Source organism: Babylonia areolata, chromosome 27, assembly GCF_041734735.1.
Source record: "Babylonia areolata isolate BAREFJ2019XMU chromosome 27, ASM4173473v1, whole genome shotgun sequence".
In the NCBI taxonomy this organism is placed as follows: domain Eukaryota; kingdom Metazoa; phylum Mollusca; class Gastropoda; order Neogastropoda; family Buccinidae; genus Babylonia; species Babylonia areolata.
This window is the reverse complement of record NC_134902.1, coordinates 3,595,217-3,612,930: the sequence shown is the minus strand read 5'-3', so window position 1 is coordinate 3,612,930 and position 17,714 is coordinate 3,595,217. Positions and strand designations below refer to the sequence as shown.

The following is a 17,714-nucleotide window of genomic DNA, read 5'->3' as shown; positions in this document are numbered from 1 at the left end:
TAACCGCTGCACCGACCTGCCAGGGGGAGTGGCCCAGAGTATCTGGTGTCCCCAAACTGGGATTTGAACCGACAATCTCTCACACATTAAACCGTTAACCGCTGCACCAGCCAGCCAGGGTGAGTGGCCCGGAGTATCTGGTGTCCCCCAACTGGGTATATTTGAACCGACAATCTCTCACACATTAAACCGTTAACCGCTGCACCAGCCAGCCAGCCAGAGCCGGTGAGCCACAGTATCTGGTGTAGCTACCTGGAGTTCGAACCCTGCTCTTTCTGACACTGGCGTGTAAAAAATAAACCTTTCCCACCACTGCACCAACCACCCGGTGCCTGAAAGTTAATGGTGCACTCATCCTTCGCTGGAACCCTCTCTCTCTCTCACATTAAAACCTTAAAACCCACTGTGCTGTCCCTTACCCCCCATGTACATTCTTCACTCTAACAGAACACTTAAAAGTCTGCTCATGTTCCCGAAAAAAAAAAGAAAAGAAAAAAACCGTTAACCGCTGCACCGACCTGCCAGGGTGAGTGGCCCGGAGTATCTGGTGTCCCCAAACTGGGATTTGAACCGACAATCTCTCACACATTAAACCATTAACCGCTGCACCGACCTGCCAGGGGGAGTGGCCCGGAGTATCTGGTGTCCCCCAAACTGGGATTTGAACCGACAATCTCTCACACATTAAACGGTTAACCGCTGCACCGACCTGCCAGGGGGAGTGGCCCGGAGTATCTGGTGTCCCCAAACTGGGATTTGAACCGACAATCTCTCACACATTAAACCGTTAACCGCTGCACCGACCTGCCAGGGGGAGTGGCCCGGAGTATCTGGTGTCCCCCAAACTGGGATTTGAACCGACAATCTCTCACACATTAAACCGTTAACCGCTGCACCAGCCAACCAGGGTGAGTGGCCTGGAGTATCTGGTGTCCCCCAAACTGGGATTTGAACCGACAATCTCTCACACATTAAACCGTTAACCGCTGCACCGACCTGCCAGGGTGAGTGGCCCGGAGTATCTGGTGTCCCCCAAACTGGGATTTGAACCGACAATCTCTCACACATTAAACCGTTAACCGCTGCACCGACCTGCCAGGGGGAGTGCCCCGGAGTATCTGGTGTCCCCAAACTGGGATTTGAACCGACAATCTCTCACACATTAAACGGTTAACCGCTGCACCGACCTGCCAGGGTGAGTGGCCCGGAGTATCTGGTGTCCCCCAAACTGGGATTTGAACCGACAATCTCTCACACATTAAACCGTTAACCGCTGCACCAGCCAGCCAGAGCCGGTGAGCCACAGTATCTGGTGTAGCTACCTGGAGTTCGAACCCTGCTCTTTCTGACACTGGCACGTAAAAAATAAACCTTTCCCACCACTGCACCAACCACCCGGTGCCTGAAAGTTAATGGTGCACTCATCCTTCGCTGGAACCCTCTCTCTCTCTCACATTAAAACCTTAAAACCCACTGTGCTGTCCCTTACCCCCCATGTACATTCTTCACTCTAACAGAACGCTTAAAAAAGTCTGTACATGCTCCCGAAAAAAAAAAGAAAAAAAAATCCTAAAAAAATAATGTATAGTCCTGCGCAAAATCCCGTACACTCCCTGCCCATTCCCTGCTGAAAAAAATGTATTTCTTAATTGTCAAACACCAACATGCGTCCTGGAAAACATACAAACATTCACATCCCCACTCTTTTCTTGTCAAAAAAAAAAAAAAAAAAAAGTCAATTTTTCTGTCATCGTCACACACCAACACATGTCACAAAAAAACATGTAAACGTTCACAGGTCTACCCATTCCCCCCCCCCCCCGGTCTAACTTTTTTTTTTCTTTCCTGTTTTATCATCCTCCAACCAACATACTACTTCTACTTCTCCAAACCACCCCCCAAAAAACCCCACACCCAAACAACAACACAGTGACATTATTAAAAAAAAAAAAAAATAAAAAAAAAAGACTGTTTTCCAAACTCAACAACATCACAATCCTTGCTGACTCCGAACGGTAGAATGGGAGATCACTCTGGTCCAAAGGTCATCTGGCCTGGTCCCCCTTTCTTCATGTAGCGACGGTAGCTTTTGTAGCGGGCGCTCTCTGCTAGCTTGATCTTCATCTCCTCATCCTTCTTCTCCTTCCACGCCTGAGAGACACACACAGTGCTTTTTGTTGGCTTTTTTTCTCTCTCTCTCTCCTTTTTTTCTTCTATTTTTTTTTCAGTGTGTTGTTTGTGTAGTACATGTGTGTGTGTGTGTGTGTGTGTGTGTGTGAGTATGTAGGTAGTGAGTGGGTGGATGTGTGTCTTTGTGTCTGCGTGTGTTTGTGTGTGTGTCTGTGTGGGTGGCTGCCTGCGTGCGTGCGTGATCCCCGTCTCTGTGTGTGTGTGTGTGTGTGTGTGTGTGTGTGTGTCTTTGTATGTGTGTAGTGATTGTGTGTGTATGTGTATAGTGAGAGTGTGTGTGTGTGTCTGCGTGTGTATAATGATATGTCCAAAACAACTCACCACAAATTTGTCCTTTTTCCACAATTCTAATGACAAATATTCCTCCTTTTCGTGATCTTCGACAGCCTGAAAAAAAAAAAAAAAAAAAAAAAAATCATACAAATATTGTTTCAAAGAGATCATACGCATATAAACGCAAAGACACATGCACACACACACACACACACACACAAAAGAACTTTTTGAAATCACTGTAGCAAACAGACGATCAAATCAATTACCAACCAACACAAGAGCTGTATCTGGGTGCTATGTTGACCACACACACACACACACACACACACACACACACACACTCCAACAAGCACAACACACTCCCCTGCCGCCACTACTCACGTCCCACTGTGACGAGTTCAACTTGAGGTACTTCCGGATGAGGTACAGCTGCTCCTCCTCCCCGTAGTCCTGACCTCGGATGCTGAAGAGCCACACCCAGCGGCCCCACCAGTACATGTAGTGAACCAGGTAGTACGGCAACAAGAACAGCTGCACCCATAACACGTCCGTGTACTTCGGACGACTGTACCCTCCTCTGCCGAACAAGGGGGGGGAGGGGGGAAATGTTGATAAATAAATCAAATGTAAAAAATAAAATCTAGATAACAGATAAATACTGAATTTTTCCTATTTTTATGCCTAATTTGGGGTCAACTGACAAAGTATTTGCAGAGAAAATGGCAATGTTAAAGTTTACCACGGACACACAGACCACACACACAGACAACCGAACACCGGGTTAAAACATACTCACTTTGTTTACACAAGTGAGTCAAAAAATGAATATCCTGTGATACGTCTGTATATTTCAAGCTGATTATACCCTCCTCTGCAAGAGGGAAAATATCGATGTTGATAAAAAAACAAAAACAAATATAAATACGATCAAGTTCCATCTACACTGGCATGACTCAGCACTAATCTTTCTTTTCTCACAATACAACAGAATAAATCAAATATCAGAGTGAAACACTTTACTCTGTGCTACATAAATGAAGGTGTGTTCACACACCCACACAGACACACACAAAACATAACAAATAAAAAAAAAAAAGAAACAAAAATACTTTCACTGACCTGATGTCCATTTTTTCCTCAATGATTTTTCGTATCAACGCTTCCTCTTCTTGTTTCAGCTCTTCCTGTAAAACATGACAAATATCAAATAAATCACTGGATGTTTATGCAGCAGTTAAACATAGTGTTCAAAGTGCAAATACACACACTGGTACCAGAACAGACACAAAAATGTAGTTCTCACACAAACATCCATGCACTAAAATTATTAAGTGATGTCTTATGTACTGTGGTGTGTGTCCATCGAGATCGATGATGACCATCGTTGTCATCCAGCTGGGGGATGGGGTGAGGGTGGTGGTGGGGGGGATGCTCATGAATCTATCTGTGAATGCGCAGATGGCTGAATAGTCCAATCTGCGCACGAAATGTTCGCTGACAGTTGGAGCAGACAAAGACAGGGATGTCATTGTCAAGGGAGCTTGTTTGCCACCTTAGGCGGGACCTAGCAAGCCCAGTGATTTGTCTCTGCGCAAGATTCAGCGCTATATAAATACCATTATTATTATCATTATTATTAATGACCCACTGTGGCACTGTGGATCCATGTGAACAACATTCCAATGTAGGTCTCCACTCTGACGTCAGGCTCTCACGCAGTGAGGGCTGCGGCCTTGAGAAGTTTGACCAGTCACAAAACACTCTACATCAAGGTCAAACTCCTTGCCAATTTCATTCGCCAGTCTTCACATGCATTGATAATCAACAGACATAGCTAGGAACAAGTGTTTGTTACTGATAAAGCACACAACTCATTAACAATAATGATGATAATGTAAATTAATACAGCGCCTATTCTCGGAGTCTAAACAAGGCTCTAGGCGCTTTACAAAAATCGGTGAATACACACATGCACACGCACACATGTATACACACACACACACACACACACACACATGCACACACACAAACAGGGATGAGAAACACACTATAAAAACAACTGAGTAGTGTGGTGATGTTCTACATCAGCCTAAACAGCAGTGGGTTTTCAAGGATGACTCGAGTCCCTCCTCTGCAAAGTGAGTCGGCTCCATACAGTCAGGCCAAGAGATGTGAAAGAACACTGACCGGTTACCGAGGTCAAGGTCAAAATTGGATACCAATTTCAAGGCCAGTCGTCACATAAATTAATCATCATCACTGCTCTCCCATTAGTCTCTCCCAACTACCATGGCTTCAGACCAACAGAGATCCAGAACTCGACGATCTGTCCTCCTCTCTCGCCTCCCTCTGCACAAGTCACACAGTCACCCTGCAGTGGATTCCCTCCCACGGCAACGTGCTTGGCAACCAGACTGCTGACTCCCTGGCAAAGGAAGGCACTACAAAAGAGCAGACGGACAGGTCTACCAACTACTCTGAACCCAGGACCATCATCAAGGCCAAGCTGCAGAACAAGTGGAAGCAACAGCATCCATGCCACAACAGAGCAGACCTGTACTCGTTGAGAGTAGGTAGCCATTTTTGTATCTGTATTTCTTTTTATCACAACAGATTTCTCTGTGTGAAATTCGGGCTGCTCTCACCAGGGACAGCGTGTCGCTACACTACAGCGCCACCCTTTTTTTTTCGTATTTTTTCCTGCATGCAGTTTTATTTGTTTTTCCTATCGATGTGTTTTTTTCTACAGAATTTTGCCAGGAACAACTCTTTTGTTGCCGTGGGTTCTTTTATGTGCACTAAGTGCATGCTGCACATGGGACCTCGGTTTATCGTCTCATCCAAATGACTAAGGACTAATTTTCAGGCTCAGGACAGGCCACAACCACCTGAAACACCACCTATACACGAAACTCCATACAGGCGACACAGAGCAGTGCCCCTGCAGAACAGGCAGCCAGACAACAGAACATCTGCTGCAGTCCTGCCCGCTCCACCAAGCGCTCCGAGAGAAAACCTGGCCCGACCCAATCCCAGCGGCCCGGAAGCTCTATGGAGGACTGGAGGACCTGAGACGTACTGCTGCCTTTGTCGAAGAGAAATGACGAATGAGACAACAACAAAGCTGCTCAGAATCAGTCTACCTAGTCAGTTTCAGCTTCAGTTTCTCGACGGGCACAACAGCCGAGTGGTTAAAGCGTTGGACTGTCAATCTGAGGGTCCCGGGTTCGAATCTCGGTGACGGCGCCTGGTGGGTAAAGGGTGGAGATTTTTACGATCTCCCAGGTCAACATACGTGCAGACCTGCTAGTGCCTGAACCCCCTTCGTGTGTATACGCAAGCAGAAGATCAAATACGCACGTTAAAGAACCTGTAATCCATGTCAGCGTTCGGTGGGTTATGGAAACAAGAACATACCCAGCATGCACACCCCTGAAAACGGAGTATGGCTGCCTACATGGCGGGGTAAAAACGGTCATACACATAAAAGCCCACCCGTGTGCATACGAGTGAACGCAGAAGAAGAAGAAGAAGCTTCAGTTTCTCAAGGAGGCGTCACTGGGATCGGACAAATCCATAAACGCTACACCAAATCTGCCAGGCAGATGCCTGACAGCAGCATAGCCCAACGCATGCTTACATATTTGTGAACCTGTCAGAGTGGGTTTCTCATTCAGAATTTTGCCAGAGGAAAACACTCTCATCGCCATGGGTTCTTTTTCAGTGCGCCAAGTGCGTGCTGCACATGGGGACCTCCATTTATCGTCTCGTCTGAAAGACTTGATGCTCAGTTTGATTTTCCAGTCGAGAAAGCGTGAGGGCAGGATTCGAACCCAGACTCTTACTGCTGGCAGGTGAGCGTCTTCACCATTCTGCCATCTTTCTCCTTTCAAGTCTGGGCACAAATGTTAGTCAGACACACACTGCGCTCAAAGACAATACAATTACAACAAAAAAATAAAACAAAAAACAACATACAGAGAAATCTATCGTGAGAACACGGAATACAAGACAATACAAGACTACTTCTTTGTTCGTGGGCTACAATTCCCATGTTCACTAGTATGTACACGAGTGGGGTTTTTACATGTCTGACCATTTTTACCATGTCATGTAGGCAGCCATACTCTGTTTTTGGGGGTGTGCATGCTGGGTATGTTCTTGTTTCCATAACCCACCCAACGCTGACATAGATTACAGTATCTTTAACGTGCGTATTTGACCTTCTGCTTAACTATACGCACGAAGGGGACTCAGGCACAAGCAGGTCTGCACACACGTTGACCCAGGAGATGGGAAAAATCTCCACCCTTTACCCACCAGGCGCTGTTACCGAGATTCGAACCCAGGACCCTCAGATTGAAAGTCCCAACGCTTAAACCACTGGGCTACAGTGCCCATCCAATCCAACAGAACGCAGTACCTTAGTCATGGAGCGTTTCTTTTTCTTGTTGTTGTTGACCAGTCCTTCGTTCTTGGCGATGTCCATGGCTCTGGAGCGGTACTTGGGCTCCTTGCAGAGGTAGCTGATGGCTGTGTTGTAGTTGTTCAGAGCCCCCAGGTACTGTCACACGCAACAAACCATAATCATCATCATCATAATAATAATAATAATAATGGTTTTATATAGCACACTATCCAGAAATCTACTCTAGGTGCTTTACAAAAACGCTTTTGTTAACATAATACATCATATCTATGTTACATACACACACCAAAATGTGACTACACACACACACACACGCTGCATACATACATTTTAACATACATGTGTATCTAACAGCTACCCTAACACATAGGCAGGCACAAACTTACATAAACACACGCACACACAATACACATTCATATACATGCATGTACACATACATATGTATACACACATAGTCAAGCACAGCTAACGCAAAGGAAGTGGACCTGCCACAATTGAACTTATTGCTGAGGGAAAAGGTGAGTTTTGAGACGAGATTTAAAAGATGTGAGGGAATCAGAATGACGGAGGTTATCAGGGAGATTGTTCCACGTCTTTGGCGACTGAAAAGGCGTTCAATGGCATTCATTTCTCTAAGCCTAATGTGGAGTGTTGGCCCAGTGTTAACTCGTCCACCTAGGAAACGAGAGAATCTGAGCGCACTGGTTCGAACCTCACAGTCACCGGTATTTTCTCCCCTTCCACAAGACCTTGAGTGGTTGTCTGGACGCTAGTCATTCTGATGAGATGATAAACCGAGTTCCCATGTGCAGCATGCATTTAGCGCAAGTAAAATAACCCACGGCAAAAACAGGGTTGTCCTTGGCAAATTTCTGTAGAAAAAAATCCACTTTGATAGGAAAACATAAACCTGCTGGCAAGAAAAAAAAAAAAGAGTGGTGCTCTCAGTATAGCGATGTGCTCTCCCTGGAGAGAGCAGCCCGAATTTCATACAGAGAATCTGTTGTGAAAAAACGAGTAATACAATACAATAAGTAAGGTTAGACTCAATGCACTGGCAATCGCCCCTCCACATGCAGCCACGCCCCGAAAATGACTACATACAACCGGCAAGACGGCTCGTCTTTTCACTGTTAGCCGCGCGAAATTTGGCCAAGCAGAGCAAACCGATAGGCATCAGTTTGCATCAGTTTGACATGGTACAGTATATGACACCAAAATGACTACATATAACCATACACAAACACACCCCAGAATAACTCAAACAGATGAGAGATTTCTTTTCTTTTTTTATTTATTTTTTTAATTTCTTTCTTACATAAAATCAGTTAACAAAACAGATGAGTTTTCAAGCTATGATTTGAACAGGGGGAGTGCTGGTTGGTACCGAAGACTGACTGACAGCAAATTTGCAGACAGTGGAAGCACTGGAAGCATTAAAACTATGTGACTTTGAGTTACATCTTAGGTACAATTATTTCCCCTGAGGGCCAGAGGGAATGCAAAGGCTTGTATGTGAGGAGTGCTTCAGACTGGTAGGCTGAAGTGTCCCAACCAAATGGAGACAGGCAAAAACACAGAAGACTTTAGAAGGCTCTTTTCTGTTACTACCTGTCAATCTGTCTGTATGTTTTTTGTTTCTTTTCTTTCCCTCTCTTTTTCTTCTTTCTCTAAACACAAAATTGATTAAAAGCTTTTCTTTGTTTTTTTTGTCCTTTATTCTGACAAACTGTAGGAATTTCCCAATTTCAATATCTATAACACATATATATATATATGTGTGTGTGTGTGTGTGTGTGTGTGTGTTAAAATTTCTATGTCAGAAAGATATACACATGACTGAAAAGCTGCTGATCATTATGTTTGAAAAATGAAAAGGTACTAGTCATATGAAAACTGAACTGCTGTTGTGCATATAGTTTTGAAAATTGAACAACTGCTGAACAGATACCTTGAAAATTTGAACAGCTGCTGTAAATATAATCACGAAATTGCACAGCTGCTTTTCATATACCTGGACAAACTGAACAGCTGCTGGACATATTAGCATGATAAATGAACAGCTGCTGTTCATCTATGTTGGAGAATGAACAGCTGCTGGTTTGAATCATGTGGTTTTTAAAAGCAGATAACAGTACTTATTTGTTGCTTAATATTTCTCTTCTGTTTCCAATGCTCAATTTCCTTGTCATATTGATTATGCCAAGGTTAAAACAAACAAAAAACCAACAACCCCCCCCCCCCCCAAAACAACAACAACAAAAAAAAAAACCCAGTTAGTTACATACTTGGTTTTCCCATTGCAATCGGAATTCATTTACAGCTCAGTCTTTGTGAAGGACTAACTAACTACTAAAACCAGGAGGCAATACTGCACTGTCTGTAGCCTTGAGGGACTAGCTGGTGTTTGGGGACCACCCCAAAGCCAACTTGTCCTCAAGCCCTCTTGGACCAGATAGTGCGGATGACAAGACAAGACAAGACACAATCCACTACAGTCAAATTCTAGCCCAGTCAGTCAGGACAGCAGCTGCCTCCTCTGCTGATGTGATGGTCATTAATGGGGCATGACTGTCACACATACCTGAATGATGGAGATGACGGTGATGCTGACCACAATCACCAGCCTGACGTCAACCTTGGGCGTCACACGCCGCCTGTAGTAGCGGTAGTAGTGAGAGTAGTGCTCCTCTGAAAACAGCACGGGTATAAATAATGTTAGCAGTTGCTTCTTCTTCTTCTTCTGCGTTCACTCGTATGCACATGAGTGGGCTTTTACGTGTATGACCGTTTTTACCCCACCATGTAGGCAGCCATACTCCATTTTCGGGGGTGTGCATGCTGGGTATGTTCTTGTTTCCATAACCCACCGAACGCCGACATGGATTACAGGATCTTTAACGTGCGTATTTGATCTTCTGCTTGCATATATACACGAAGGGGGTTCAGGCACTAGCAGGTCTGCACATATGTTGACCTGGGAGATCGGAAAAATCTCCACCCTTTACCCACCAGGCGCCGTCACCGTGATTCGAACCCGGGACCCTCAGACTGACAGTCCAACGCTTTAACCACTCAGCTATTGTGCCCGTCGTTAGCAGTTGCAATAGTAGTGATGGTAATACTCCTCTGAAAACAGCACACAGGTATAAATAAATAATGTTAGTCGAAGCAACAGTAGTGAGAGTTGTACTTCCCTGACTGAAACTCACACAAAAACAGTCAGTCAGTTGTAGCTGAAGTAGAGACAGTAGTGCTCCTTGGAAAACAGCACAGGTATAAATAATGTTAGCAGTTGCAACAGTAGAGGACAACAGTAGTGAGAGGAGTGCTCCTCTGAAAATCACACAGAAACAATCAGTCCGTAGTAGCAGTATCGGAGAGAGAAAGCACTCCCATGAAAATTACACAGATATAACAATCAGTCACTTACTTTACAGGGCTTCCGATAACACTAAATACGCATCCCAAACACTCCCATGAAAATTACACAGATATAACAATCAGTCACTTACTTTACAGGGCTTCCGATAATACTAAATACGCACCCCAAACACTCCCATGAAAATTACACAGATAAAAGAATCAGTCACTTACTTTACAGGGCTTCCGATGACACTAAATACGCATCCCAAACACTCCCATGAAAATTACACAGATATAACAATCAGTCACTTACTTTACAGGGCTTCCGATAACACTAAATACACATCCCAAACACTCCCATGAAAATTACACAGATATGACAATCAGTCACTTACTTTACAGGGCTTCCGATAATACTAAATACGCATCCCAAACACTCCCATGAAAATTACACAGATATAACAATCAGTCACTTGCTTTACAGGGCTTCCGATAACACTAAATACGCATTCCAAACACTCCCATGAAAATTACACAGATATAACAATCAGTCACTTACTTTACAGGGCTTCCGATAATACTAAATACGCATCCCAAACACTCCCATGAAAATTACACAGATATAACAATCAGTCACTTACTTTTTAGGGCTTCCGATGACACTAAATACGCATCCCAAACACTCCCATGAAAATTACACAGATATAACAATCAGTCACTTACTTTACAGGGCTTCCGATAATACTAAATACGCATCCCAAACACTCCCATGAAAATTACACAGATATAACAATCAGTCACTTACTTTACAAGGCTTCCGATAATACTAAATACGCACCCCAAACACTCCCATGAAAATTACACAGATAAAAGAATCAGTCACTTACTTTACAGGGCTTCCGATGACACTAAATACGCATCCCAAACACTCCCATGAAAATTACACAGACATAACAATCAGTCACTTACTTTACAGGGCTTCCGATAACACTAAATACACATCCCAAACACTCCCATGAAAATTACACAGATATAACAATCAGTCACTTACTTTACAGGGCTTCCGATAACACTAAATACGCATCCCAAACACTCCCATGAAAATTACACAGACATAACAATCAGTCACTTACTTTACAGGGCTTCCGATAATACTAAATACGCATCCCAAACACTCCCATGAAAATTACACAGATATAACAATCAGTCACTTACTTTACAGGGCTTCCGATGACACTAAATACGCATCCCAAACACTCCCATGAAAATTACACAGATATAACAATCAGTCACTTACTTCACAGGGCTTCCGATAATACTAAATACACATCCCAAACACTTTGAAAATGAAAAGGACACACTGTTATGTTCACTGAGCTGGAACACTAAAAAATCCATCGAACGAACATATAGAAAGAAGGAAAATCCTGAATTGGAGCTTCAGTCTAAAGTTCTGATCGACTGCTCTGGAGAGTTTGTGTTTTTTTTTGTCCCTTGTTGGCACATAAACCAAGACGATTAAACCTGCCTTTGTATGCGTGTAGCAATGCAGATTTGATTAGAGTGTGCAGCATTAAAAAAACAACCCATAAAGTGGAGTGATGGCCTAGAGGTAACACGTCCGCCTAGGAAGCGAGAGAGAATCTGAGCGCGCTGGTTCGAATCACGGCTCAGCCGCCGATATTTTCTCCCCCTCCACTAGACCTTGAGTGGTAGTCTGGACGCTAGTCATTCGGATGAGACGATAAACCGAAGTCCCGTGTGCAGCACGCACTTAGCGCACGTAAAAGAACCCACGGCAACAAAAGGGTTGTTCCTGGCAAAATTCTGTAGAAAAATCCACTTTGATAGGAAAAACAAATAAAACTGCATGCAGGAAAAAAAAAGAAAAAAAAAAAAGGGTGGCGCTGTAGTGTAGCAACGCGCTCTCCCTGGGGAGAGCAGCCCGAATTTCACACAGAGAAATCTGTTGTGATAAAAAGAAATACAGATACAGATACAGGTAGTCTGGGACCCCCCTGGTATTACGGTAGAAGAGTCCTTCCGAGATTTTTAACTTTACAGAAGCCATGCTAATGACACATGCATGTGAATTATTTACAAACAAGTCTAATTAAAACCTTTTTTTTACTGTTTGTTCTTTTAATGTATGCCAACTGCAATCAAACGGCAATGAATATAAAATCATTTGAAGATCAAAGCATCAAATAACAGGGATGATTACAATTCCTGACAGTTGTTTTGGTGTTTGTTTTTTGCGGTTTTTTTGTTTGTTTGTTTGTTTGTTTGTTTTTTTTGCAAACAAGAGGACATAAGGGTTAAACAAACATTAGTTTCAGCTTTACCTGGATTGTCAAGCATGTAGTCATAATCAGACCTCTGTTCTTCATCTTTCAAAATCTGCAACAAACAAAGGTCTTTGCGCTCACTTGCACATGCACAATACCAAAACGTACATACATGATACACCAGCTACAACCATGGCAATCAGTTACTATTCCCTGTCATGTCATTTTCATGTCCTATTTTAGCAGAATTATTTAAGTTTGAGCATTTATTTAGAAATAATAGTTAAGGGGAATTGTATATCTTGTGGAATGAAAAAAATTATTGACAAGGGCATTTTATGCAGGTATAAAATGCCCTCATAATTTTCAATTTTAAAGGGTATGCATTTCTCATTTTACAGGGCCTATATGTCATCAACAAATATTTTAAAGTGTGCAACTATATACTGTGCACAACAACAGAGCAACAGACACTTAGTTCTCCATCTGATCAAATCTGCAACAATGTCTTGCACGTCTCATTACCTGTGGAACAAAAAGTGATGAATTTAACCAAGTAAACTAACACTTTCACAGCACTACTCAGAAGTCTTCAATTTTTGTTGTTGTTTTTTTGTATTGTATTGTATTATTCAATCTTGTCAGAACACATTTCTCTGCGTCTCTTTTGTCTAGAGAAAGCGCACTTTCACTGAGGGACAAGCCCTACAGAGATCTGGAGGACCTTCATGAGGACTGCTATGTACATGTATGCCCGTGATCAGCATCTCTGCTTCGGGAGCAAGGTGGCAGACTGGTTAAGACGCTTAACTGCCAATACAATGTCCATGAGGATCTGGGTTTGAATCCTGTTCTCACCCTCTCTCCCAAATTTGACTGCAAAACCAGTGCTTGGGGTGAGTCCTGTCAATGTCGTCAGTGTCGACAGATTCATGGGGGGCTGTTGTTTGAGGGACGTGGTGGCGGTCTCCACTCTGAGAGGGACGCTCACTCAGTCTGGCTCCGCGACTAAGCCATTATTGTTGTTAGTAGGGGGCTTAGTAGGTGGTGTCCTAAGTACGTTAAAACAGAACAGGCACCACTGAACGCCACCGAAGTGACTCAGCAGCAGTGCAGGGTCCGCTCTGGTGTGTGGCCTCCTGGCGACCTAACATCAATGGTTCCCTGTGGACTGCCGACGCTGGAACAGCGACGGACGAACCCGGGTGTGGCTGTGTATGGGGGAATCTAAATGAGCGGCGCAGGAGTAATGCCACTGAAACGGTGCAGATGATGGGGCAGCAAAAAAAAAAAAAAAAAAAAAGTCTGGAAAACCAAACTCAGCATCCAGTCGTTCAGTGAAAAAAAACAAAAGTAAGACAATAAACAGAGGTCCCATGTGAAGCACGCACTTGGCGCACTGAAAAAGAAGCAATGGCAGCAAAATTGTTATTCTCTGACAAAATCCTGCAGAAGAAATCCACTTAGATATGTACACAAATACACACACATGCACTCAAGGCCTGACAAGTGCATAGGGTTATGCTGCTGTCAGGGATCTCATTCATTCATTATGCCCATCGCTCCTGGTGGAGCATAGGCCATCGACGACCCCTCGCCATCGCACTCTGTTCTGGGCTGTTCTGGCCATTCCAGTCCAGTTGGTCCCTTGATGCTTCAGCTCTGCCTCGGTATCTCGCCTCCAGCTGTTGCGAGGCCGGCCTCTCTTCCTCTTTCCCTGCGGGTTCCAGGTCAGGGCTTGGCGTGTGATGCTGGACGCTGGCTTCCTGAGAGCTTCTTGCTGTGTTCCCACTGTGTCTTGATGTCCATCTCACCGTCTTCTATCAGCTCTTGTAGTGGCTGGAACCTGTTGGAAAGGCTGATTTGGAATGCTGCTTGTGTGTCCTTGTTTCTGAGCAGTTGAGCATTGTACCTTGTCCATGTGTTGTTGGCGTTGGTGAATCTCTTGAGGCGTAGTCTCACTGTCATCGTAAGAAGGTGGTGGTCTGATGACACATCGGCTCCTCTCATCACTCGTACATCCTGCCATGATCTCCTGAACTTGCGGCTAATGCAGATGTGGTCGATCTGGTTATCTGTGACGTGGTTCGGGGATCTCCAAGTGGCCTGTCAGGCATCTGCCTAGTAGATTTGGTGTAGCATATATCAATTCGTCCAAACACAGTGACGCCTCCTTGAGAAACTGAAACTTATCTGTTTAGCGATTATTGGAAAGGTATTCACCAATTCAGTACCACTTACCTCGTATGCATTGGCAATCTTGGTGAACATTTCCCCCGCTTTCTCCTTGTCCTCTTGCTTTTTGTGCATGTCCGGGTGCCATTTTTTGGCCAGCTTTCTGTAGGCCTTCACGATATCTGACTGCAGACAAAGAGAAAAAGTTAAACAGACTGATGTCAATGTTGTTCAAACTAAAGCCCGCTATGAGCGACAGGCCACAAAGCATGACGCCAGAACAACAGATGACAAATGACCAGCTGAGGTACTACTACCGGCTGAAGGACATTGAAAGACAGATGAACAATCCTCATATGGGGCTGCCACGTGGGCAAAACAGCCCCAAACCCCAGACAGGCAGGACCTTCAAAAAGAACGATAACACAAAACCTCAAAAGTTGTCACAGACTGGACAGAGCAAATTAAATCTCTGCATTACCCCTGAAAACAGAGTATGGCTGCCTACATGGTGGGGTAAAAATGGTCATACACGTAAAAACCTACTCGTGTACATGTATACCAGTGAACGTGGAATTTGCAGCCCTACAATTGAAGAAGAAGAAGAAGAAGAAATCTCTATACAGCTGTGACATTATATGATTATCAACACAGAAGCAATACTTCACTAAATATACATGAATAATGTGAAATCAGGAGCTTCCACGCGAACTATCCAGCCCAGTGAAGTGGGTGAATGAGGAAGGCCATTCACCAAAAAAAAAAAAAAAAAAAAAAAAAAATCTTTACCTGAGAATGCCATAATCATAAGTTGTGACATCATCTTTATCGAGTACTTCCTTCTTTTTTTTTCTTTTTACAATGCCAGAAGAAAATGGGAAGAAAAGCGAGATTTACTTTTATCACACTCAATTTATTGTACAAAGATGTCCATATTTTTTTTTTTTTTTTCCTGTTTTGTGGGCCCTCCAACCTCCTTTCCCCAACTACTTTTAAAAATTTATTAAAATAATAATGGGTCCCCCATCCTACTGTTTTCCCATTCTCTCTCCCCCCCCCCCCCCCCCCCTTCTTTTTATTTTTTATTTTTTAAATTTTCAAATACAGTCCAACTTGTCTGTGTGTTTTTGTACAACAGACAATTGTTCTATTGGTTATTGTATGAGTGTTTACGTATCTGGATTTTTCCAGCTCCAGTGCGTGTTGACCCTGGGTATTGTGTCTTTTTCACTCACATCTACTATGATCTAGTGGTAGAATGCTTGCGTGCTCAAAGCATGTTAAAATCAATTGTCCAGAGACAGACAGACTGACCGACAAATACTGAGACCGACAGGCAAACACTGACTGATAGTGAGAGAAGACACATACTGAAACAAGGGCATGGAAAGAGGTGCGAATGAGAGAAAAAGGAGACAGTGAGTGTTACTACATACATACATGTATAAATCTACATTTGTATGCAACTGCAAGTAATTTGCATCTGACAGATATACACTATAGGCATTACTTGTAATGTTGTATGAAATGAGTGACAAGAAAATCTACTGCTTTCGGCCATTTTAGTTGATGAAAATAATCATGAAAAAGAGTGGACCATGTAAAGTGCATATATATATATATATATATATGTGTGTGTGTGTGTGTGTGTGTGTGTGTGTGTGTAAAACAAGTATTGATTTACTGAAGTAAAATCATCATCATTATTACAACTATACAAGTACCATACATATCAATCAATTAATATTTGTAAAGTGTAATAAATATATTTGTAAATATATCATTATGTAAAAACACACAAGTTAAAACAAACATATACATTACCTTAGTAGCCTCTCTTGTTACTCCAAGAACTGGTGAAAGAAATGAAAGGTTAAGTTAGAACTCTATATATTTATCATTAGATAAACATTAGTAATACCACTAGTAGTGAGTTTAAAACATATTACAACCACAACCACTTACATTTTTATGCCCATTAACACATGAGACAATGAGTATCTTTATAAATGGTAAAACATATCTTATATATCATTTACTGCAACTGTGGAACCAAAGACAAGGGTTACCTCTGTCACACATATGGGACTAACACGTATGAAGTCTCTGAGACTAATTTGGTAACTGTAATGCACACATACACACTCTCTCTGTGTCTCTGTCTCTCTTTCTCTCTGAGTCTAAGTTAATATGGTGGAGTTACATAATTATGTGTCGTGTAAATAAAAGGGGAAAAACCGTTCTTCTGAGAATGAAAGAAGAGGAAAAACCCTTCAGAAAACCCATCCAGATGTATACATTTTTTTCTAACAAAACATAAAGAACCAAAAACAATCTACCGCGTCAATATTTTGCTGCCTCGCACCACCACCAAACAATGTATTAAAAGTACCTGAGACTACAAAATATTCCAGATAGTTGTCTGCCAATGTGTCTTTGAGAATCATGATAAATCGTCTGCAATTTCAGAATCCAACAAACCACCAGTTGGAAATTAAATAACTTCCAAAAACATGAGTAAAAAAGAAAATAGTGACAAAACATACTGTCATAGCAGTTTTCCGTTCCACAGTACAGCCCTTCGATGAAAGCGTGAGTGGATGATACACAAGACAGAAAAATCAGCAGCCAACTGATACGTTGTCTTCCGAAGAAAGCCATGTTGGATGCCGATAATCGAGGAACTTTTTCATTGGTCACAGCAACACCGGCTGGCTGAACATGTATTTTCACATTGAAGAAGAATGATTAGGGGACAGAACTCTGCTTTATCATGATTCTCGTCTCTGATGCACAGAAGATTGGTCAGATTTCTTCTGTCTGCGATGCAGACAGCCCCTTTTTGAGGACGGGGATTGTAATTCAAATACAGTTTATCCAGTCAGATGTTTTTTTTGTTTTTTTGTGTGCAAATCAGCACATTATATATTTTACACACACACACACACACACACACATCCCCCCCCCCACCACACCGCAAACACACACTG

The 17,714-nt window shown here is 43.0% G+C and overlaps 1 protein-coding gene across 1 annotated transcript; it reads right to left on the bottom strand.

Annotated features, from left to right (window-relative positions):
- Window positions 1–1,968: 1,968 nt before the first annotated feature.
- On the bottom strand, window positions 1,969–17,385 carry LOC143301561 (dnaJ homolog subfamily C member 25 homolog). The gene is made up of 10 exons (XM_076615939.1): window positions 17,271–17,385; window positions 16,549–16,577; window positions 14,791–14,910; window positions 12,607–12,661; window positions 9,480–9,586; window positions 6,890–7,030; window positions 3,586–3,650; window positions 2,848–3,043; window positions 2,512–2,577; window positions 1,969–2,151 (listed from the first exon to the last, which is right to left on the bottom strand). Exons 1-10 carry the CDS (start codon window positions 17,383–17,385, stop codon window positions 2,029–2,031), a joined length of 1,017 nt encoding a protein of 338 aa, XP_076472054.1. The 3' UTR covers window positions 1,969–2,028.
- Window positions 17,386–17,714: the final 329 nt, after the last annotated feature.